The 24,306-nt window shown below is 44.2% G+C and overlaps 1 protein-coding gene across 1 annotated transcript in view; it reads left to right on the top strand.

Annotated features, from left to right (window-relative positions):
- SGCZ (sarcoglycan zeta) overlaps positions 1 to 24,306 on the top strand; it is a 668,548-nt gene that overhangs the window by 396,850 nt on the left and 247,392 nt on the right. Inside the window, exon 2 of the mRNA XM_063135185.1 lies at positions 20,938 to 21,132. Within this exon, the coding sequence (XP_062991255.1) occupies positions 20,938 to 21,132 (195 nt within the window). The remainder of the gene's footprint in view (positions 1 to 20,937; positions 21,133 to 24,306) is intronic.

Here is a 24,306-nt window from a genome sequence, read left to right as displayed (position 1 = left end):
TATCTCTTACTGCACTACTTGTGGAAGGGAATGCACATTGGAAGATGCATGTCCTTGAGAATAATGCAGACATCTATTCTTGGGTGCACATTCTGGTATCCTTTCTGCATCTGTTTTATTCTGCTCTACTTAATTTCCACATCCAGCTGCTGATATTCCCCGCCACCATTGGCAGACAAAATCTGACAGAAGGGAGATTTTGGATCATTGTCTACACTAACAGAATAACCATCTGTTAGATTACTCTGGCATCACTAACCAACATGGACCAAGTCAGGATCATGGCTTGTGACATATCTGATCCAGACAATGATCTAGATCACAGATGGCCAACTGTGGCCACAAGTGGTACAGCCAGTGCAGGATTCTGGACCTGGCCAACACAGGCACACTGTCAGATCTGCACACCTGCTTGATTCCCAATACTGCACTGTTAAAGGGTATTAGACAAATTCATGGAGGATAGGACTCTCAAGGGCTACCAGTCAGTATGGCGCTATCAAGGAGCTGTATACAAACATATATAATAAAAATCCACTTTGCCTGAGTAGGGTATGTCAAGTAGAAGCTTGTGCACATGTAGCAATAAAACAGATTGTCCTGCTCCATCTGGGATTCCATCATCTTTTCTGAATGAGGACTCAGTTGAGGAGGCCTGACATGGAACAGGCAGTTGGATCTCATCTGAGACTGGAGTTAATTTCAGGACCATGGACAGCAATCTTAGCGCTAGTTACAAGTTACTGCAGCGCTGGCTGGGAGCAATCCGCAGGGTTTTGTAGTCAGTCCAAGAGAGTCATTCGGGAAGCTCCACCTGCTCAGATGCAGCATCTAGATGTTAAAGGGCATTTTTCCTGCAGGCACTGGAATCTCCTGGAGAGAAAAGGTTGCAGAGAAGAGGAGCCAGTTGGGCTCTGTTCCTCAGAGTCTCTAAGAGTTTCTGGTCCGGAGTCCTGACACGGAACTACCTTGGCTGTTCTCTATTGGTTCCTGTCTTCCTGTGATGGGTGTGCTGCATAGTGCTACAGACTACATTGGAGAGAGGGAGGAAAGAAACCTCCCTCCCTTTCTCCCATTATTGCCAGAAGGGGGAAGGGGTTTGGAGGCTCACGTGGGTTAAATAGTAATGAGAGGGACGGTTCATGAGAGAAGGTTGGGTGTGGTATCTGAACCCCTTGAAATAAACCAAGGTTATTTATTCTTTTATTTAAAATGATGTTTAGGCCACCTTTAAGTGTAGACTATCTTTGGGGTGTGGGTGTGTGGTGGGGGTTAACTTGGCATGTTGTGCTAAATTACAAATCCAATTAGAGAGAAGAGTGTTTCGTCTGTCTCAACTCATGATGGTAATTCAGTATTCATTGCCCTCTTTAGTCTGGATACCAAGGGAAGAAAATGTAATATTGGTTACCAAACAGAACTATATTTAAACTTTAAAGGATTCTCAAGCTCAGCTATACAAAACAAAGCCCTGGTTAAGAATGCATGAATAAATCAGCTTGAGCATCATTATCTGTCTCTAAAACATGACGAGACTAGATATAAACCGTTTGGCTTTTGCTTTTAAAGAGCTTCCATGATAAATCTTTTTGTTTGACTCGTAGAGTCGTGGTACTTTTTTACAAATCAATCTATGACAGGAAGAATAACTGACATATATATATATATTTAGAACCATTCCAATCAGGTTTCAGACCTGGTTATGGGATGAAACAGACATGGTCACCATGATTGATGACTTACAGCAGTAAATGAAGGAAGGGAGTGCAACTTTGTTGCTTTTTCTGGATTTCTCAGTGGCTTTCAATACCCTCGCCTGTGATATCCTTTTGGATGGGTTGGGTCTAGGAGGAACAGTGTTAAAGTGGTTCTAGCCCTTCCTGGAGGAACGGTCCCAGAAGGGGGTGCTGGGGGACTTCTGTTGCACCCTATGGCCATTAGCCTGTGCAGTGCCACAAGATTCCATCTTCTCCTTTTTAACATCCACATGAAACCACTGAGAGATGTCATCAGGAGGTTTAAGCTGAAGTTTCACCAGTATGCAGATGATACTCAGCTCTTTCTCTCATTTCCATCTACACATCCCAGGGAATCTGTCAAACTCTTAAAGCAGTGTTTGGAGGCTGAATTGGAATGGATGAGGGTGAATAAGCTGAGACTTAATACATACAAGACAGAGGCACTATGGGTTACTGGATAGAGGTTTACAAGGAAACTGGATAGAGGTTTACAAGTGGTCTTAGATGGGGTTGACTCCTCCTAAAATAACAAGTATGCAATCTGGGAGTCCTCTTGAACTCTGTACTAATTGGGAAAGCTTGGGTGGCTACAGTGACCCAAGGAGTGCATTTTACTGGCTTAGTCTGGTAGGCCAGCTGTGGCTTTATCTGGAGAGGATAGATCTCACCTTGGTTATCCATGCACTGGCAATATCCAGGATAGACTACTGTAATTTGCTGGATCTGAGGCTGCCTTGAAGAAAGCTCAGAAACTTCAGTTGGTGCTGCCCAACTACTGGAGGGCCTATATTGTGCCAGCTGCACTGGCTACTGATGTATTTCTGAGCCCTATTGAAAGTGTTGCTTTTGACCTTTAAAGTGTTAAATGGTTTGGAATCAAATTACTCGAAGGACCACCTTCATCCATATCAGGAAGAGAGGCCCTTCTCATTTGCCCACTGGTGAGGGCAGTTAGGTGGGTGACCACAGGTGAGAGGGCCTTTTCCACAGTAGCCCCACACCTCTGGAATGAGTTGCCGTTGCGGGGGTCCATCAGCCCCCATCATTGCAGGCTTTTAGGAAGGTTCTGAAAATGTGCTACTTTACTTTGGCTTTTTCCTGATAACATTTTATCAGACTTGGTTCTAGCTGCAATTGTAGGCTTTGTATTTATGTTGGTATTTGTTGTTGTTTTAGAATGTGTGATGCTTTTATTACAGCATCATTCTTATGTGAATGTTATTGTTTTATGCTGCCTGGGGGTGGGTGGGCTGCTCCGAAAGGCAGCCAAGAAATATCTTGGTGGGGGGGAGGGAACAGAGAGGCCCTTTTTCTTTTTTTACCCACGCTGTCCAAAACAGTATGCTATTTTTAATACATAATGTATGTATTTAGGGATCTGCAGCCTGAGAAATGGTTTCTGCAGTGCAGTTCTGTGCCATCAGCTATGCTGTGTGATGTGTGTTACCCTACATATGGTGGGTTGCCAGCTAATCAAATTGGGCAAAGAAAATCTGAAATAATACTTCATCTGTAAGTTTAATTAATGCCCCATGCTGCACAAACCAGAAGTAGGGTGAATGACTTGCTGACACATTGGAGAGAAAAGGAGAGGTGCCCACAGCATGGACTGCATCGCTAGAGGGCTTGTTGCTGTCAGGGGAGAGTAAAGGAAGCCAGCTGGTTCTGGTAAATTACCTGTCTAACATTTTGAAAGAGTTCTCCTGAGCTGCTGTGCCTGGTTAGCAGGCAGATTTTCTCCCCCCCCCCTTTTTCTTTTCTGATTCACTCTAAATGCTGATGCAGGCGCTTTTTGCTTAGTGAGTATATTTTAGAGGTTTCTCCCTGAGCTATTGTGATGGTTTTTTACAGCTCACATTGCTTGGTGTTTCCACGCTTGCACAAATAATCGCTCGATCTAAATACTGACGGATGTAAAGTCACATGTTCTACTCTGCAATACTGTATTGTTATTGAGAAGAAATTATCGGAGATTGTGCAGGAAAAGGGAACTTCCCTTAAGTTATCCTGGGGTGGATGGATACAGATGAACAATTCCCACCATGTACATTGGTATTATGCTGCAAAGTGGTAAAGAGATGTTCTCCTTTTCTTTTCTTTTTAATAGCCACACATCCAAGTACTGTCCGCTGCTGGTCCAAATGAATACAAGATCTAGATCTTCTGTCATTCTAAACCAGGGATGCACCACCTTTTTGGCCTTGAAGGCCATGTGCGAAGCCGGCTTGGGGGCTGCACATCGACACACACACATGCACGCACATGTGTACACACACACACACACACACACACACACACACACACACATCAGTAACCCTAGTAGCAATTGCTCTTTTCTCATAGCTAACAGCAGTGGGAAAAGAGCAATCTGTAGGAGGATTTATGGAAGAGGGGCTAAAGTAAAGAGATTTCCCTCCACCCCCTTCTCGAGCAATCCCAATGATCCCGATCACTCCTTCCTCACTGCTGCTACCAGAAGGTAAAAACAGTCTGCATCAGCATTGCGGGGGAGGCAGGGGGAGAGAAGGTAGAACATGTGACAGAAGGTGTGGCGGCACTCACAACTACAGTGGAATAATTGGCAGGGAATAGGTGGGTGGGCTTGGTAGCAGAAGGTCAAGGGTCCTTGGGGATTGCAGTTAAGGCCTTGGTGGGACCACAGGTTGTGTGGCCCTGTTCTAAACCCATGCATTAGGGAATCTTTTAAAAGGATGTTCCTGATTTTCTTCCTGTTCTGGGCTACTGTAACTTCTGAAGAAATGTCAGGCTGGGAAGCCTCTTTTGGATTCACATCTGAAGAGCACAGATTATTATAGGCATTGCAATTACTGCTGTTCAAAAGGGTGGGGTGATTCTGTTTGCTCCTTTCCACAGAAATGATAGCAACTAGCATAGGTATGTCAGAAAAATCTGTTTGGGTTGTGGAGATCAATGAGCTCCCCTCAACTCAGCTCCCCAGACTTTGACACATTTTTTAGCATTGGGGCAAAAATCTACCTTGGCCCCCAGGCAGATGTGCCCAGCACCAGGACAGGCCAGCACCCTGATTCAGGCTGGCCTGTGCCCCCTTCCTCCTTTTCCACCACTGTGTTAATGTTGGCCTCCATTAACACAACGGGGGGAAACACACTATTTCCCCAGTCTTAGGAAATTGCATTTCTCTCCCACTCACATGCTGCTGGCCATATTAAAAGGGCCTTTATTGTGCCCATTCAGGCAGGGAGAAACACAATTTCCCCTAGGCTGGGGAAATCATATATTTTCCCCCTCCACTCTAATTGTGGTGGCCACCATTAGAGTGGAAGGAAAAATACACGATTTCCCCAGCCTTGAGGAAACCACACACACCCCACATCAATTGGGGCCTTAAAGGCCCTCTTAACTTTGCATTAAGAGAGCCTTTAAAGCCACAGTTGGCATGAGCCTCCTGAGACCTCAACAAAGCATGCTTTCTGGGACCTCCAGAAAGTGTGCAATTCCCCCAGCCATGCTAATGGCATGCTCGGGAAATGCACACTTTCCGGAGGCCCTGAAAAGTGCACTTTGCAGAGGGCTTGGAAGGGTCATGCAGCCTCCCGAACGCTCACCAAGCCTGGCTCCCTTGGCTCAGGGCAGGGCGGGCAGGGCTCATGGAACTTGCAGGACAAGTGCGCCACAAGTTCTTATTCCCTACCCATTTTCCACCAACTGGCCTGACTTGATCTGCATTGAGTCAGACCGGTTCGCAGATTTTCCGTTGTAGTTATTTTATTTTTATTTGCACAAATACAGATTTGTGCAATTTATGCTAACCTCTGTTTGGGCAAATTTTTAAAATGGAAAAAGTTCTGGGATTTGGGGAAAATGCAGGCTGAGTTGGGCAGGTAGCGGAAGTTGGTCAAGCCCCCAAAGGGTCAGATTCCCAAGTGACTGATATTCCAAGACCAGTGTGGGAGCAATGTGGCCTGCGATGCACACACATAGGAACAGAGGATCTTCCAATGAGTCAGACAGCCCTCCGGTGTTTCTGACAGCAGTCTTTCCTGGTGCTACCGGAAATGTCAGGGAATATCCTGGCACGTTTAGTATTGAGCTCTACCCCTGAGCTTTAGCTGTTCCTTTAGCTGCTTCCCATAGGAGGAACACACTTCCTGAACTCCTTGTTGTGTCTATTCTTCCAAAGTAGGTCTGTGAGAAGTCACCACCGGAATGAGCATCTAGATTAGAAGCCTTTCATCAATGACAGGATATTCTGTTTTCCTATACTTCTTGGCTCATTTGTAAATACCCTAAAAAGGTTAACAATGGTGCCAGCCTGTTTGATAGACATTCATTTTACACAAGTAAATTGAAGCTGTTTTGGAAGTAACAAAAGTATGTGGCAACATGCTGATGCATGTTGATAAGTAAACAATAATGTAATGCTTTTACAATTAATGGAATCTCTGGATACAAATTAACATGGGATGCATTAGTCAATTACTACTGAGCAGGCAAATCAATGCTTAGGCAGCATCAAAGAAGTATTGTGAACAAGGCTAAGTAAATTATCATATCATTATAACATCTGTGGTCACACTTGGTTTACAACTCAATGCCTTGATTCCCCCCCCTTTGTCTATTTACCCTGCTGCCCTTTCAAAAGCAATTATCAGATATTTTGCAGTACCATGTAATACAAATTAGTTCTGTGCTGAAAACGTCATCCACATTTTTTTCGCCCATTCTCATTCTATTTTTGAAATTGCTTCTGAAAATCAAAAGGAGGAGAAATTTTGGAGAAATTTTCACCGGATGGGTTCAGAGCTCACTTATGAATTGGCCCAGGAGTGTGTGCAAGGGCTCATTTACACCAAGCAGGATATTGCACTATGAAAGTGGTATGAAAGTGGTATATAAAAGGCAGGAGCCACACTACTGCTTTATAGTGGTATTGAAGTGCATTGACAACTGTTGGGGCCCATTGACAGATACCATAAACCACTTTCATACAACTTTCATAGTGTTATATCCTGCTTGGTGTAGAAATGTCATGGCCTCCAACAGTTGTCAGTGCACTTCAGTGCCACTATAAAGCAGCAGTGTGGATCCTGCATTTTACATATATACTGCTTTCATAGCGGAATATCCTGCTTGGTGTAGATGAGTCCCAAGTGTCCTAACTTTCATTGTGCAATAATCTCTGTGGCAGCCTGTGGTCCCCTAAGCTTCCTGTACTTCAATTAAAGCCCAGGGGAAGATATTATATGGACATTCCTCCCGTGAGGCTTTTTCAGTTCAGAAAGTGCAGTGGCCTGGGAGGCTACACAGCAGTGGAGAGATGTGTAACAGAAAGACGAAGAAAAATCACAGCACCCTTTGCCACTTGCAGTGATTAGGAAAACTCAAAACATCAAAATGCATTTATTTTTTAAATATAAAATTGCGTGAGGATGTGGCAGAAAAGTGGAAGCATCAACTCAGTTGCTGCTGTTTCCACTTGCAGTGGCAGTGCAAAACAAACAAGGTCAAGGTGTGAACCACCCAGAGAGCTTCGGCTATTGGGCGGTATAAAAATGTAATAAATAAATAAATAAATAAATAAATAAATAAAACAAACATAAATCCTTAGGGGAAAGGGGGTTGAGCTACAACCACTGTCAACAATGAGCCCTACCTGTGAGAAACTGCTGGAAAATTTCTCTTCCCCTTGGAGAAATTTGGTGAAATTGTCCCGTCCCCTCCAATTTTCCTGCTCACAAATAGCCTGGAGAATTTTGAGAGGCTATTTGCACACAGCTCTATCTAATACAAATCCTATACAGCCATAAAATTTCTGCAGGCATTTTTTTGCAGTTCACCTAGATTGGTATTCACCATCTGGGGACTGTCAGGATGTACACTGGAAGGACATACAGACCTACATTCTCTCTCATCATTATAGAAAAGGCTATACAATGTTACACTTTTCAGAATATGATTAAAGTGATTATGAATTAGTGTTCTGCGCCATTACTCCTCAAAAATTAGAAATTGTTGTATCTTCACTTTCACTGAAACTTTTTTTTATTTTTATTTTTTTAAAACACACACCATACAGTTATGGTTAAAAAGAAAAGAAAACCATTTTGAACGCAGGCACAGTCATTACCATTATAGAACACCTGAACACTACCCAGCAGGTGAAAACTGCTTGAATCCATAAATGGCACTTGAGATGGACTGCAGCTTATTTGGAGCTGCCTTTCTGTGCAATCTCCCTGAAAACCCCCCCACCCCACTCAAGCCCATATGAGCAATCTTTCTTTGCTAAACGAGGAACTGTGAGTGAACAAGGAACTAAAACTGATGTCTGGGCTTGGCATTTCCCCTGGGCATGAAAATGCCAGGGCCAAATCAACCACAGCACCCTGATTCCACAAGCTTCTCAGTCCTGTGGAGAACTGCAAAAGTGTTCAGCTGAACACAGTTGAAATCTCACTGCAGACCTTCACATCAACACAGGGTAGTCAGGGGTGGAGAGTTGGGTGGTGGTGTTTCTCCCCTCCATGTGTTGCATTTTCAAATGCCTGAAGAGGGTTCTAGCAACCATTTTATGCATACATGTACACTCTGGGGGATTCCACACGTCGTACTGAGGGTGCTTCCATGCGCCCCCAGTGTGGCCCCAAAGCGATCGTGTAACTTGCCTGGAGAAGAGATGAGGAAGAGGCGTCCTTGCCGCCGCCGCCACCCACCTACCTCCTCGCTGGCCGGGTCGGAGAGCTCGGCAGAAGAAGGCGGCTCTCCACCCCGCCTTCTTCCGCCGAGCTCTCCGACCCGGCCGGCGAGGAGGTAGGTGGGTGGCAGCGGCAGCGGCAGCGGCAGCGGCGGCAAGGACGCCTCTTCCTCGTCTCTTCTCCAGGCAAGCTACACGATCGCTTTGGGGCCGCACTGGGGGCGCATGAAGCGCCCTCAGTACGACGTGTAGAAGCCCCCTCTATTACATGTGAGCAAATGTACAGATCCGCACTCTGTGTACACTGCACCTTCACTGTACATATGGTGAACGTTATGTGTAAATAACTGTACCAGTGTACAGGTTGACAATTTGTGTACACATATGTGCACTCAGTGTAGTCCGTGAACAGCCCAAATCTCTTACCTCAGCAATGTTGCTGGGTGAGTGCTGTGCAATGGTATTTGGCTGGAGAACTGTCCTCTACTCTAGTTTGTGTGTTTGTTTGTTTTAATTCTATGCTCACCCCCAATCTCTTTCCTCTCTCAAATTTTCTCCCTCAAAATCTCACCAAAAACCACCTCAGAAACTCCTGTGGCAGTTCCTCAGGGCCAAAAAGAGTTGAGAACACAGAAGGCTACATTTTACATCAGGGGTGCAGCACCCTAGTCCTGGAGGTCAAATTTGGCTTGCCTGTTGTTCCCCATGTGGCCCTGCCCTTTCCCCTGCCTCGCACCCTTTCCCTCGACCACCAATATTTTTGTGATTTCTCTGCTTTTATGCAGGGACTTCTTTGTTCTAAAACAAAGCCTTTCCTAAGGCTTTATTACTGGCAGTAAGAACTTTAAGATATTGTTGGTATTTTGCCTCTAGTCCCCACCCCCACCCCCCAAAGCACTTCAGCCCTTGGGCTGAAAAAAGTTTCCACTTTGACATATAAAGTGAACCTGCATTCATCAATTCACCCAATTATAGCCCTATATTAAACTGAGTTCACTATGCATGAGGAGAAAGGGTGCTCTAGCCCTGCCCCCTTCACATGTGGAGAGCGGAGGTTGATGGTCTGAGGAGGAGGGTCTTTATGTGATTAAGAACCCCAGAAAATCACGGCTCTTATGTGCCCCTTCTCCTCATGCGTTTAGTGATCACAATTCAATAACAATAGAATGGGGCTAAAATGTGTGTTACCCAGGTATAGCTACTGTATATGCATGGATTAAATAGGGTTCTAGCACCTGGGTACGAATTGGGCATGAACACATGCAGACAAAAGCCATGTTCAGGTATATGCTGGAATGCCTGAGGGCTTAAACTCTTCAGGTGTAGGAGACTGGGTGTACTGGCCTTGCACCCCCTCAGTTCAGACCTCATCATGTTGAATCAGCAAGATCTGAGCAAAAGCTCTACTTGCATGATCAGACGGCCTGATAAGGTAATCAGGGCAGGGAGTTCTATTTGTGTTCAAGCAAAAGCCACCAGAACTGCCTTTCAGACCTTGCCAGTTCAGCACAGTAAGGTCTGAATTGCGGTGGGAGGGTCCAACACACCTGAAGACATGGGGTGGGGCCAGCAGGCCTGACCCTGGCCTTCTACCCACTTTAAGCCCTCACACATTCAGGCAAATAATTCTCACAGCTAGCAAAACAAACATAATTGCAATGGGAATGCACAGTGTAATATTTGAACACTCCTTTTCTTTAATTCTCTGCTAGGCAGAAGTATAACAACCCAAGGAGGGATGGAAATGGTGAGAGAAACAGATGCACTCCTAACCTAGGGTGACCATATGAAAAGGAGGACAGGGCTCCTGTATCTTTAACAGTTGCATAGAAAAGGGCATTTCAGCAGGTATCATTTGTATATATGGAGAACCTGGTGAAATTCCCTCTTCAGCACACCAGTTAAAGGTGCAGGAGCTATACTAGAGAGACCAGAATTAAAAGAGGGCAGGGCACCTGCAGCTTTAACTGGTGTGATGAAGAGGAAATTTCACCACATTCTCCAGATATACAAAGGACACCTGCTGAAATTCCCTTTTCAATACAGCTGTTAAAGATACAGGAGCCCAATCCTCCTTTTCATATGGTAACCCTACCTAACCTAAACAAAAAAACTGACATGTTAAAATTCTGCCATACACCTTTTAAAAGAAAACACAATCAAAATACATATTTAAGTGTTTTTGTTATTGACTTCCATTAAATCCCCTCTCTTCCTGTACTTTCAGGCCTGCCCTAGGTATCCCAGATGGCTTCAGTTTAAGTTTCCAAAAGTTCAGGAGGACCTTCCTCTGCTCTCCTCAGATTAGGCACCTGTGCAAACAGCGAAGAATAATTTATGAATAAGAGGCAGGTAGTGGCTTATTGGAAATGGGTGGCATATTGGGAATAATGAGAGTAGCCATGCTTGGGCACATGCTGAGGGCCTATACCACAGCAGGGCCCCCCTGCCTTCTTATTTACTGGCTCTCTGCCTGCAAAGAAACAACAAGACAGAGGATGAGAAGCAAAACCAGCTGGTGGTGATAAGTTAGACTCACTGAGGGAGAACGAGGCCCATTGAGGGTGTCTTGCCCAAGGGTCCTCAACAACTTAGAGCTGTCACTGCATCTATCACACCCTTCATAATCCTCTGCTGTTGAGGAGGGCTTTGCAGGTCAGTCCCATGCCTCGTCACCTGCAGCTTTCCTGATTATTTTAGGAAAGTCTCTCAAATAAACCACCATTCTGTTTCCCCTAGCCCACCTCTTCCACAGGTCATTTTACCTGATGTGGTAGTTAAACACATTTTACATGATGCTGAAAGGCATTACATTTGGATTATATTTCCTGTTTCAGTAATCTTTTTTGGAACTAAGGTGATCAAATAATTTTGTGTGTTGTTAGCATTTAGGAGGGAGATCACGCATTTATGGGCATCTTTAAATTTAAGATCTTTTGTACACTGGAAGGTCAAAATCTTTAATTTTATCATGACTCGTTAGCAAAGAAAATTGTTCTGAAACAACAAAAATCCTCACTCAGATTGAACCTTTCTTTTTCAATAAAGAAAAATGCAGGTGTGCATACTGAACAGATAATAAATTTATATTAGAATAAAAGGATGTGGAAATGAAGGGATACCATAAAAGTTAATCCCAAAATCATTAAAGCATTTTTTTCTAAATACCAGAAGATTAGCGATCTAGTGAATACATGTGCCCTGACATTCTCAGTTATTAACTTCCTAAATTGCCATATAGTGAGACTAGTTTGAAATGAAGACTAGAATTATTTTAATTGGGAACCGTGAACTATTTTTCCCTGGAGGTTTTCTCTGAGTCTTTTGCTTTTACCCTCCTAAGTCTGGAGGAGAGGGAAAGACCCAGTATATGAGGCCATTTCTGGCTTGCTTCTGCTCTCTATTGCTACTAGTATTCCTTTGTTTAGAGCCAGCTGTGAACAATGTAAATTTTATAGCCAAGGATTCTGGTAACTCACACTCAGCTAGGAATCAATCCCCCTTCACACATTACTTGCATGATGAGGTGCCATGCTATTAAAGGGGTTATGGGGCCAAACCTCTGCCCTCATCCCCTGAAAGCACCCATCTCATCCTCTTCATCCACACATTAGCATGGACATCTGAGGCAAGGGAAGTCAGCATGCTGAAGACCTTCCTGACTCATGGAACCATGCACAACTAGGATTTCGGGATCTTATGCATGGAGGCCTGTGCGTTGAGGCTTCCTTGCCTCAAATGTCCACACTAACATGTGAAAGGCAGGTACATTGTTGTGGGGTGGGACCAGAAACACGGCCCTGCATCACTTTTAATAGTGCAATGACTCCTTCACACAACTAATGCCTGAAATTTTGTTGAGTGTTGTTCAACACAGGGGCTTGAGGCCAGGTGGAAATTGGAAAAGATGCAAGCTAAAGTCTGAAGGACAGCAGCTAGGAGATGCTGCTGCATTGATCAGGCAAGATGAGAAGGTCAGGCTCCTAGTAGTTACAAGTGGGACCTGCAAAAAATATATGTTGCAGTACATCTTCCCTCTGAAAAGGTGTGTTCCTCCTAGGGGTTCGAGGCAGGCCAGACCCACAGTCCTCATTTTAGACCTTGCTGTATTGAACCTGCCAGGTTTGAACATTTGCTTAAACACAAGTGGAACTCTCAGCCCAATTGTGGACTCTGCCTTCTCAGGGTTCCTGATCACACTTGCATTCAAGCAACAGTCCTGCTCTGGCCTTGCTGGTTCAACATGACAAAATCTGACCTGAGGGTGGTGGGCTGGCACATCTGGAGGGGTAGCAGCAAGGCCATCATGTGCAGCTTGTGTCTTCATTTATTTCCAATCATGATTTGCTGCTACTGGAAATCCTTTTCTATGTTTGCGTGTATAGCATCTTCTCTTACTGTTTCATATTAATGTTTAGCAATGTGGTTGTTCCTGATGCTGTCTCTCTCCTTCACCCATTGTTTGTGTAGGATTATCCTTTGTTGTAGATTCTGATCCCACACAATATGTTTGATGTCCTGATAGTGTATGTGTCATTTTGTGGACTGGGGAGGGGGGGTGTCTTTTGTCCCCCATTTGAGTCTTCTCTCTTTTCCAATCTGCTGTGCTTAGGAGTCCCATTTATGGTCCTGTCCCATTTCCATGCATCTGTTTGAGGTATGTTTGCTTGAAGAGATAATATTTAGTTTCAATGTGCATCCTTGTTGGTTGTGTTATCGACAGTCATGCGTGGGTTGATTTGAACAAGTTTGCTCTCAGTCCCAGGGAGTGGCCTAACGCTGAGCTCTGTGTGTACTCATCTTTATTAACGTTCCTGGGTTCTAAGTACAACATTGCACTTGTTAATCCTGTCACTTTGGGTAGAAGGCCCATTCTGCCATGCCCGGCAAAGCCTGGGCATGGGGAGGGATTTGGGGGGGAACAGGGAGAGACATATCCATCCTGCATTGTCAGGATTTCCCGCCACTGGGGCTGGGAGGGGTTTGGACCTTTAAAAGTAGGTGCCTGACCCCTCCTAGCCCTCTTGCTTCTGCGTCTCCCTCCCTGTAGACAGTGTGTACTATGGGTTGCCACTAGGGGGCCGAGTAGGAATTTTTTGCTCACGCTCTGAATTGGGAGTGAGTTGTTTCGCCTACTCCACACTGTAAGACATCGGGAGAGTATAACTAGGTCAATTTGGCTGCAAGTTAATTTGGTCACCTAATTCTGGCAGGTAGTGAAGGGGCATCCCGAGGGAATATAATGGCGAGCTTCCAAGGCACTGTTTCAGTGATAGGTGACTCCCGAGGGCTCCCGGTGTTGAGCCTTGTGGCCAGGCTGGGGGATAAGGACCATCTTTGAGGCTGACCTCTCTCACCCACCTTGAGCCTCCGGGCATGGGTTGGGGGTGACAAGGGAAGGTCTCCCTACCCCACGTTGGGGATGGACAGCAGGGTGGCGAAACTGAGCGCCACCTGCTGGGCCAGGAAAGCACGCCCATTCACTTAGGTAGGCCTGAATGCAGGCCTGGCTGGATGCCCGATGAGAACTCCCCTTTGCAGATCTTGAATAAAAGTGGCCCAGTTTAATCCCAGCACTTGTGTCGTCTTTTAATTCTTGCGTCCGTCCCACAAAATATAGCGTGGATATTGCCATTCCCTGTTGATCCCACATCATGCCCTATCCATCCCCACTTTTAAGTACATCTGTAGTCTCTGAACCTGTGCAACCCCTGGAACCTCTAATTGTATCAGTACACATGGAAACTGATATGGTTGCCCTGGTGAGAAAGCATTCGTTGTAGCAACAATCTTAGCTAGTTAGTGCATTCATTGCCAGAGAATAGAAACCAGGGCATTAAGCAGAAGCGCTCTGCAATGGTTATGTTTAAACATGGCTTGCAACTCTAAAAGCCTTCATTCCAAAGTTGTCTCATTTGTTTAAAGAATTGCAGAATTAATGGCTTCAAGATGTGACATGGGTCGTTTCTGTTCTTTGGATGAATAAATGATAGCACCTTTAGAATATGGCATTTGTTGTGAATGCTTGTACCTATGAATATGAATTACCCTCCAAATTGACATTGGAGCTGTGCCCTGGACTCTCTCCATTTGTATTCCTCTTTTATACCCTTTTCACATTCCTGAAAAGTTACTTGTATGCCAACTGGGTTTGCAACCCCCACCACCTTTGCACCATTTATTATTACTAGGGGTCCCCTTCGGTGGATCCACTGTTCAGTGTTTCAAGCTAACTTTGCACAATTAGTTGTGTCCTCGTATGTGTCTGTGAGGATTATGTCTTGGAGCGGATGGTTAGGAAGATTTGTTGGTGTTATTTAAAGCGGGATTGACTGATGTTAATATTTATACCCCATAGAAAAGATTAGCTGTCTTTGAATTTACTGAATTTTGAGTGCAGTGCTAGGAAATTGTAATGCTCTAAAACAACAAAAACAAAACAGCCTTTTAGCAAGAGTTTTCATGATATACTTAGGGGGAGTCTACAGCAGCCATTTATTGAAGGACTGTATTGCAGTCATCACTAATGGGGCACATGATGTTCATCTGCTCCTCTGGTGATCTCAGCTCCACCTCTCAGTTTTCCCGGAATTTCCGTGACTGGTTCTGTCGTGTTTTTTCCAGCTGTCATGTCCATTCTGAAGAACGTTTGCAGTGTGCCCCCCTTTGCAAGGTTATTGCTGTTTGATGCAAGTACCGGGCTTGGCAAACACCCAATCAGCTGTGAGGGTCATGTCCATGAGTATCATAGGTGTGCGGGAGTGGACCCATCCACCATGTCTGCGACATGTTTTGAATGGGTTTTGGCGTGTTTCATCGCCAAGTTACTTTTTTAAAAAATACAAACATAGCTCTGTGCAGGAGCGCATATTCAATGGTGTTCCTATCCTCCTAGGTGTTGCTGCATGTCTGCGCTCCTGCGCATCCCCCACAAGTCATTAAAAAAAACACCTCTGCCCCATAGCCATTTGCCTAGCTCTGCCCACTTTTACCAGTACACATGCAGGAACACTGTAATGGGGCACACGTGCTCCCACAATGGCACTCCTGTAATTGCAGTAAAGATCGATCACGTGTTCCCTGTTCATGGTGATAATGGAAGCGGGAGCATTTGGAAGCATCCCTTTACCGTAGCGAAAGGGCTGCAGGCATAGATTAACCCATAGTTACAAATGTCAGAACAAGTAAAGCAAGAAATATAGTGCGTCATCTCCTCTCCATATGGTCGGACCTCACGATTGCCCCCATCAGATGGCCCCACCCACTTCCCTGACTGCCAATCATTTGTTTTCCCAGCTTTACCCTCATTCTAAAAGTTGAAATACTTCTCCTAAGGCTTAGTTAATGATAGTAAGAGCTTTAAGCTGTAATATGCTGGTATTTTTGCCCCATTTTGCCTTCGGTCCTGCCCACCACTGGAACATGGTCCACAAGAGTGGCTCCAAAATTGAAATCCTGCACATGCAACAGTGTGGGGGGGGGGGAGAAGAAGAATGCAGTTTGGAGGGACTAGGAGCTCCTTCAGATGGGGTGGGGTGAATCACACTTCCTTACTGTTGGTTTTTGAAGTTGCATCTCCTCCACTTCTGCAATGAGTTGCAATTACATGGAGGAAGAGAAGGGACCCCGTGGCCCATTTAGTTTAGTGGGACAGCGCCCCCTAGCGGGCGTTTTATAGCAAAACCTCTTCTGCAGACAGCAGGACATCGCAACAAATAATGTTATAGCTCAGAAGACTCACATTGAATGAAAATTATTTGATAATGAAAAAAATGGCAGAAGGAGCGGGAGACACACAGGAAGAACACGTCATCGTCAAAATGACCTGTGAAGATCTGTGAGTGGCCAAGTCATGAGCCTGCTTTAAAACGCTCATCTGAAGAAGCTGTAGATCATCACTCTGAGTTGTAATGCTTTCTTCAGTGTAAAATTAGTTGAGTATTTAGCAAGTACTTGAGTATTTAATTCATCAGTATGCACATACATTAAACAACTTTTTTTTCACTTCTTCATCTGAAAGCATTTCTTGGAAATAATATATTTCCAAGGTAGATGTTTTAATTAATGTTGTATATGATAGCACTCAGACTGAGTTGAAGTTGGCATTGAGATTCCTATGGAGTTTAAGATTTCTTTTATTCATTTTTTTTAAAAAAAGCTTTTCCTTTTCCAACCTTGTTGTATGGCACTACTACGTATACGTTATGCAGGCATACATGTTTGTATTTTAGAACTATGGGAGGGGGGAAATATACTTCTAGTGGGTATTGAGAAGTAGCACAACACTGTAATATGCTTGGTGAGTGGGCGGGGGAATGTAAATCAAATCTGATGCTCTCTTACAGTGGAATCCTATGCACACCTCTTCAGAAGTAAGTTCAATAGGACTTAATCCAAGAGAACTGCGTATAGGATTGCAACCTTAATGCACTACTGCACTTTCTGCAGCAGTATTTTTTAGGCATGTGCTCCGCTCCGATTAGAAGCGCAGAAGCAGGAGCGAATTGGCCTGCTCCGCCTTGCCCAGAGGCGGAGTAGAAGCGGACCGCGGACCCCTAAAAGCAAGGCGAAGAGAAGCGGCCATTTTTCGGAGCTCCTCATTCAGGCAGACCGCTCCGATCGCCATCTTGAAACATTTCGCCCATAGTATTGCATTGCGGAAAAGAATCGGGGATAACTGTGTTGTTTTTGAAGCTATTGTTCTGAAAATTCTTGTGCTCAGAGAGTCGTGGATGGGGGTCATTTTGAGACTACTCTCACCTTTCTGCGTGGTGTGGGTCACGCGCTAGATTTTTAAAAATAATCGGCGGGAAAAATACCTTTTTCGAAGGGCTGAGGGGCAGAGTCAACTTCTGGTCATGATCACATGATCCCAAAGTTGGAGGAGGGGATAGGCAAAACGGGTAACTTGGGATTCTGGGAAACTTCTCTTTCTTAATCTGAACGGACTTATCCCAGTGTTTTTTAACACAGTAGCCCCACCAAATGCACAAACACAACCTGAAATCATATACTAAGCCAATAATAAGAGAGCACTGCTACCCACCCTAACTTTGGGGAACAACTGAAAAGATGTGGTGCAAGGGGATGAGCTCCCCTAGGGCATCCCATGTGGACGTGCCCCCACTCTCTCCTGCACTGGAAGGCCATCAGAGCCTTCCAAAGAGAGTAACCCGGTGGAGCAATGCCTATCATGAGTTGAAGTGAGCGGTCTACTTCTCTTAGTGGTGGAGCAATGCCTATCATGAGTTGAAGTGAGCGTTTACTCCTCAGAGCTGTTGGTGAAGCAATGGCTTTCATGAGTTGAACTGGCAGCTGCTTCCCCCTCCCCTGGGCACGTCCCCCTATTGCTGGTAAAAGACAGATATAGCCTATTTAAAAAAGTTCTTCTTGTTGTTTATTCAGCAACACTGCTGCTTTTAATTCCACCCCTCCTTCGTTTATTTATTTATTCCATTTTATATGCATTACTGGCTTATCCTTGGCTCACTTCCTTATGCCCCCAGAAATGTCTGCTGCCTGCCTGCCTTCCCTCCCTCCTCCCCTGCCCACCTCGCAGGGATGTTGTGTGTGTCTGGCTTTGACTCAGGGGAGAAGTCCTTCCTGCGCTCACTTGGAGTTTTGGAAGTTCCAAATCCATTTTTCAAGTGTGGAAGAAGATTCATATTAGGTTGATGATCTCTACTCCCCAATTCATGGCATGTTGGGATTTCCTTTGAAATGGCCCCATTGAGATGTCTGCAGGTTTAAGCCCCGCCAAAAATCAGGGGATGATGAGACTGTCTTGAGTCTTGGCGTGCGTGTATCCCTGGATAAGCTTTCATGGTGGTGAGTTTGAGGTTTCTAATGTGCAAATTGACGGAGCTATGGAAAGGGGTGTGAATGGGGTGTTGGATTTTCATAAATTCCCCAAAAATCAGGGGATGATGGGACTGCATTGAATCTTGGCGTGCGTATGTATCCCTGGATAAGCTTTCATGGTGGTGAGTTTGAGGTTTCTAATGTGCAAATTGACAGAGCTATGGAAAGGGGTGTGAATGGGGTGTTGGATTTTCATAAATTCCCCAAAAATCAGATGATGATGGGACTGCCTCTTGTCTCGGTGTGCGTATGTATCCCTGGATAAGCTTTCATGGTGGTGAGTTTGAGGTTTCTAACGTACAAATTGACGGAGCTATGGAAAGGGATGTGAATGGGGTGCCCGATTTTCATAAATTCCCCAAAAATCAGGGGATGATGGGATTGCCTTGAAACTTGGTGTGCGTGTGTATACCCCCATGCGGTGTCATGGTGCCAAACTTGAGGTTTCTAACTTTCACAGAAAAAAAGTTGTATACTTTTTTAGCTTAATGCAAGCCTATGGGGGGGGAATGGAGCTCCGATCTGGATCCGGAGCTCCGCAGTGGAGCGGAGCGGACATAGGCGGAGCGGGGGTGGGGCGGAGCGGGCCGATCCGCAAATCGCGGATCTGGAAGAGAAGCGGAGCGGGGGGTCCGTGCACACCCCTAGTATTTTTAAAGTGGTGGGTTGAATTTTATCATTGGATTGTGGGAATCTTCTACGCAGTTAGATTAGTGGCAGTGGGAAAGGGCTGCAGCACAGTCATAGAGCACACGCTTTCATGCAAAGGCCCCAGGTTAAATATCTGGAAAATATTCCTGTCTGAAACCTTGGAGAGACACTGCCAATTAGTATTGGCAATACTGAGCTCAATGGACCTAGGATCTGACTCAGTATGAGACAGGTGTCTCTATTTTAGTAAAGGTTGTGGTCAGAGTCGTAATTGGGGATCTTCGCTGTGAGGTCCAGTATAGACTGAGCCTCTATAGTTTCCAAATGGGTTATAAGACTTGGCTTCACTGTGTTTTTAAGGATGGATGTTAAGCTGAAAGTGTGATGTGATTTTAATATCAATATGGTGGTGATTGATTGATGAATTGAACCTACTGCTATATTCCTTTTTTTCATAATTGGTTATTAACTGCCTTGAATCTGGGGAAAAGGTGTGTGAGATAAATGAATAATGTCACAATGAGCTGCAGCAGTGGTTTTCAAACATTCCTCTAGGGAATAGTGTCATTCTTTGAGAATTTATCAGCCATTTCTCAACAAGAAGACCAGTAATGGCAGCCTGGCAGCCGAGTTTTACTGAAAAACAGCCTACCTGGCGTTACTGATCTTACTCCGCAACATACAGATGAGGAGTGGTATTGTAGGCCAGTAATGTAGCGGGATGTTATCAACCAATAAACATTTATGTTTTTATATATTTATTGCATTTCTATACCACCCAATAGCCAAAGCATGGCTCGGCAAACATGACAACCAAAAGAACAAGGTCTAAAATGGTGTAAAGCAAGATATCATACTTTAAATATCAACTTTTTATCAGGGAAATAATTCTATTAAAACACAGAAGCTGTTCTCTGAGCCTATACAGACCCTAGGGCTGGTATTGAAGGTAGGCATAGTCAGGCACCTGCTGAGGGCCCTCACCCCAGCGGGGGCCCACTGACAAGAGCCCCCTGGAGTTGTTCCTCCTCTTCACCATTGCAACCTGCTTATTCAACTCCTTCTTACTCTGGCCCAGTTGATGAGACTGGAGAGTCAGATGCCAATGTCTACTTGCTCACTGTCTCTCTTTCTAACAAGTGGTGAAGAGTAAGAGCAGCTTGTGGCAATGGCAGTGAGAAGACAGACTCCCTGACGGAGGGGGGCTATTGAGAGTGTCTTGCGTGAGGGTCATCAAAAAGCTAGAGCTGGCACTGACAGTCTCAGAAGTGTGTACTTCAGATTTTTCTCTTGATGAAGCCTTCAGACTCAAACAATATTGGTTCAGATCCTTCAATAAATACACCTTTGTACCTTTTTTTTTTAAAAAAAAAAAATCCTATGCATGTAGAGTGTGCTCCCTATTTGTGCAGGGTGCCAGTAAGGCCTGAAAAGTACTGACTGGTTCACTATGTGACCTGTATTTACACCCTAAAACATACGCAAGAATCTTCTAAAATGCTTAAGGGATCCTTAGCAGGCAATCCTATTTGGGGAGTGTTTCCTGAATGGCAGCATGGCAGCCAAGCTTCACTAAAAGAAAGCCTGCCCACTGTTACTGGAAAATTGGGATAGCACTTACCTAAAGGAAGGGGGAGGTGGAATCAAACATGAAATCATACCACTGAGGTTGATGTGCCTGGCAGATTTTCACCCCAACACTACCTTGGAATGCACATTCTGCCCCCTTTTGTCCTTTCCCCCCAAATACGCAATTTCCCCAGACTTGGGAAAACTGCATTTCTCACCCACCCACCCACATACCAATGGGGGGCCTTAAAGGCCCTATTAACAGAGCCTTTAAGGTGCCCATTGGTGAAGGTGGGGAACTTTCAGACAGAGAAAGAATTTCTTTAGGAAGCTCCTTTGTCCAGAGTTGGGGCTGATACAGTCATATGAGAACAGCCTATTGTAATTGACTATTCAGATAAATACTTAATGATTGTATTTTGTTATTCACTTTTTTAACAGATGACACGAGAACAGTATATACTGGCAACACAGCAAAACAATCTGCCAAGAACAGAAAACCCTCAGCTTTATCCAGTAGGAATTTATGGTTGGCGCAAGAGGTGCCTATACTTCTTTGTCCTCCTGCTATTGGTTACCATGATAATTAACTTAGCAATGACGATATGGATACTGAAAGTAATGAATTTCACAGTGGTAAGTAGCACCAAGATTTGGTTCTTAATTTGTGCATTTTAAAGAGTTGGGGGGGTGCTTTGGTGTTAGGGAGCTTTGTTTATTGTTTGGATGGGCAAATTTCTTGTTTTTAGCAGGGGCGCCATTTTGGATTTCTATGGGGAGGAAAATGGGATTGGGAGGGAACATGAGAGAACAGAAATTCGCAGCCCAGTTCAAAGGGATGCTCTCAGAGATTAGCAAGTGTGACTTGCACAAAGCCAGTGTTACGAACATCGGTTGTGATTACTCTCTTACATCACATAATAACACCAGCAATGCTGTCAGCATAGGTCAAACATCTTAGAATATAAGCCCATTTAACTATTAATAACAGTAATGACTGATAGAGATGCTGTAGAGTCCTCCCACAGAATTGGAGGTGGAAGGCAGACGCACTTGTGGGTTGCACCCAGGACTTGCTGCTTTCTGGCAGGAACCAAAATCATTTCCCCTCTTACATACAAAAGGTTGCCGATTCAGCCTTGTTTCTTTTACTGAGGCCTCTGTGGAATAGAGACCTTTAAGATGTAAGAGAGATGTGAGTCATGGAATTGGTAGAGCCCCAGGCTGCATTACTTCCCCTTGGACACTTAAGGTATCTGCTTGTGTTTTTTCTTACTTATCTTTCCTCAACTGGAGTCCTTTTGTTGTGAAATGAGGAGCAGACTCTGAATCTTATGACTTAAGGCCTCTGATGCAGAGAAAGGAAGGCAAAACTACTCCATCTTTACTGGACTGGGGCTGTTGGGAACCACACTTGTGTTTCCAGAGATGGATAGGTAAAAACTAGCATGGAACCGAAAATGCCACCATTTTCCCCTGTGTGTGTCTCCGTGTCTGTGTGTGTGTGTCTCTCTCTGTGTGTGACTTTTCTTTAACTAATTGCTCAGCTGTTCCTTGCTGTGCCGCTACTTAAGGCAATGGAGGTGCAATCAGTATGGTGGACCGCCATACTCCATATGGGGCTGTAGTTGGCAAGGGTTGTAGCTCAGTGGTGGAGCAGCTGTTTTGCATGCAGATGCCCCCAGGTGGGGTGGAAAAAATCTTTCTGAAAACCTGCAGAGCTACTGCTGTCAGCATCGATGATACTAAGCTTGATGGATCAATGGTCTGGCTCAGTATAAGGCACCTCACTATGTTTTGATTGTGTTTGAATGATGCTACTTCCTGCCATAGACATCCAGAGGCTTAGAATCATAGAATCGTACAATAGTAGAGTTGGAAGGGGCCTACAAGGCCATCGAGTCCAACCCCCTGCTCAATGCAGGAATCCACCCTAAAGCATCCCTGACAGACGGTTGCCCAGCTGTCTCTTGAATGCCTCTAGTGTGGGAGAGACTACGACCTCCCTAGGTAACTAATTCCACCGTCGCACTGCTCTAACAGTCAGGAAGTTTTTCCTGATGTCCACTCAGAATCTGGCTTCCTGTAACTTGAACCCATTAGTCCGTGTCCTGCACTCCATTTTATTCCTGTAGTAATATGATTTAAGTGAGTTTAAAACATGAAATGGCATATACTCAGATTACTTTTAAAAAAATCTGGATTGCAACCAGCCTTGATTGTTTTGTTCTAATGTATCAGGGTTGTAGAAGCAGTTGTAAAACAGGGAGTAGCAGGGAGGGACAAGACAAATGTTTGCTGTGTGCTTCACATGTAAAGCACACATATGGCCATATGAAAACCCCTATCCATAATACTATTCCATCCAGGGTCTAAACTCACCTACTGACCTCTGGTTACAGCTCCATCTCCACAAGTGGTGGTGAAGGAAGTAACTAAAGAAAGAAACACCTCATAAACATTACTACCACTTATCACAGTAAGCCCCTTCTCTTGGGGCAATTTTATATATATATATATATATATATATATATATATATATATATATATATATATAAATTCCATTCCCTGAAAATGCATTTTTTTTCTCCTTCCCTGCCACCTCTGTTTTTCAGAGAAGAAAAGGCTGAGTTGAAATCTTCAGCTCAGTTCTAGTAAAAATTCTGCCACCTCGCTGAACCAGAGACTTTCTAGGTTGTATCTAATGTTAGTCCTGCTTAGAGTAGACCTATTGAAATGGATGGGATTTAAGTTAGGCTAATGCGATTGTTGCGGGAGGGTGTGCTCAAGTTCAGCAGTGTGATAGACCTTATGTCCCATGATGTACCTTCACCCTCAAATGTCCTCCAATCCTGTGAGGGGCAGTGTGCCAAATTGGAAATATTGAAGTGCCTGGAGTGAATTGTGGAAGCTTCACAATCTTCTCTGGAATTCTGGTATAGTGGAATTATTTCATCAAAATTTCACATAGGGGAACTGGGTGTTTCTGCTCAACCCTCGTTACTTGGTGTGTAGAACAAACCAATCACTATGCTGGCCAAAAGCAGATGTTTCTGAAGAATAACCATGCGACTCTGAAACACAGGGTGGGAGATTAATTCCTTCCTCCCCCACTGGTCCTAAATGGTGCCCCTGCTATTCTGAAATGATCTCTTCTGTGAAATGAACAGCCTGTGGATATCCAGTCATAGAACACTATAGATTTAATATGTAATTTTAAAAAGGAAATACACTGATTTTCTCTTGACTTTTTGTTGTTGTTGGATAGAATCTTAGTTTGCCTTAGAGAGGGGTGTGCTTATTATCTGTTTTTATCATGCAAATCTATGGAATATGCACTTTGACAATCCCTTGGCTTTATTATCCATATTATCAGGGTGTTTTATGAGTCACAATAACTTTTCTTTAGTCTTCCCCATCTCTGTAGATTTACACTGTCTTGTTTATGTGTTGAAATCTGGTGTGCAATGACTCTATGAAGATGATTCAGTGGCCTTATTCAGTTAAGAATTATTCCTATATATATATATATATATATATATATATATATATATATATATATATATTTAAAATAAACAGACTACAGAAATGGCCAAACTTAGAGCATATTAAAAAAATACATCCCTAACACTATTTAAAGTGCCCTCTTGGTACATTTAAACATTCACTAGTTGTGTATTTTAACATTTTCTTAATCTGGCCACTTCAGTATTTTGTTGTGTGTGTGTGTGGGTGTTTTCTTTCTCCTAATGTATAGAATGAATTGTAATTAATTGAATGTATCACAAAATGATGGGTTTCAAATTAATG

The sequence above is a fragment of the Elgaria multicarinata genome, chromosome 10 (assembly GCF_023053635.1).
Source record: "Elgaria multicarinata webbii isolate HBS135686 ecotype San Diego chromosome 10, rElgMul1.1.pri, whole genome shotgun sequence".
NCBI classification, from domain to species: Eukaryota; Metazoa; Chordata; class Lepidosauria; order Squamata; family Anguidae; genus Elgaria; species Elgaria multicarinata.
Note: the sequence above shows the minus strand (reverse complement) of the source record. Positions and strands in the feature narration are given on the sequence as shown.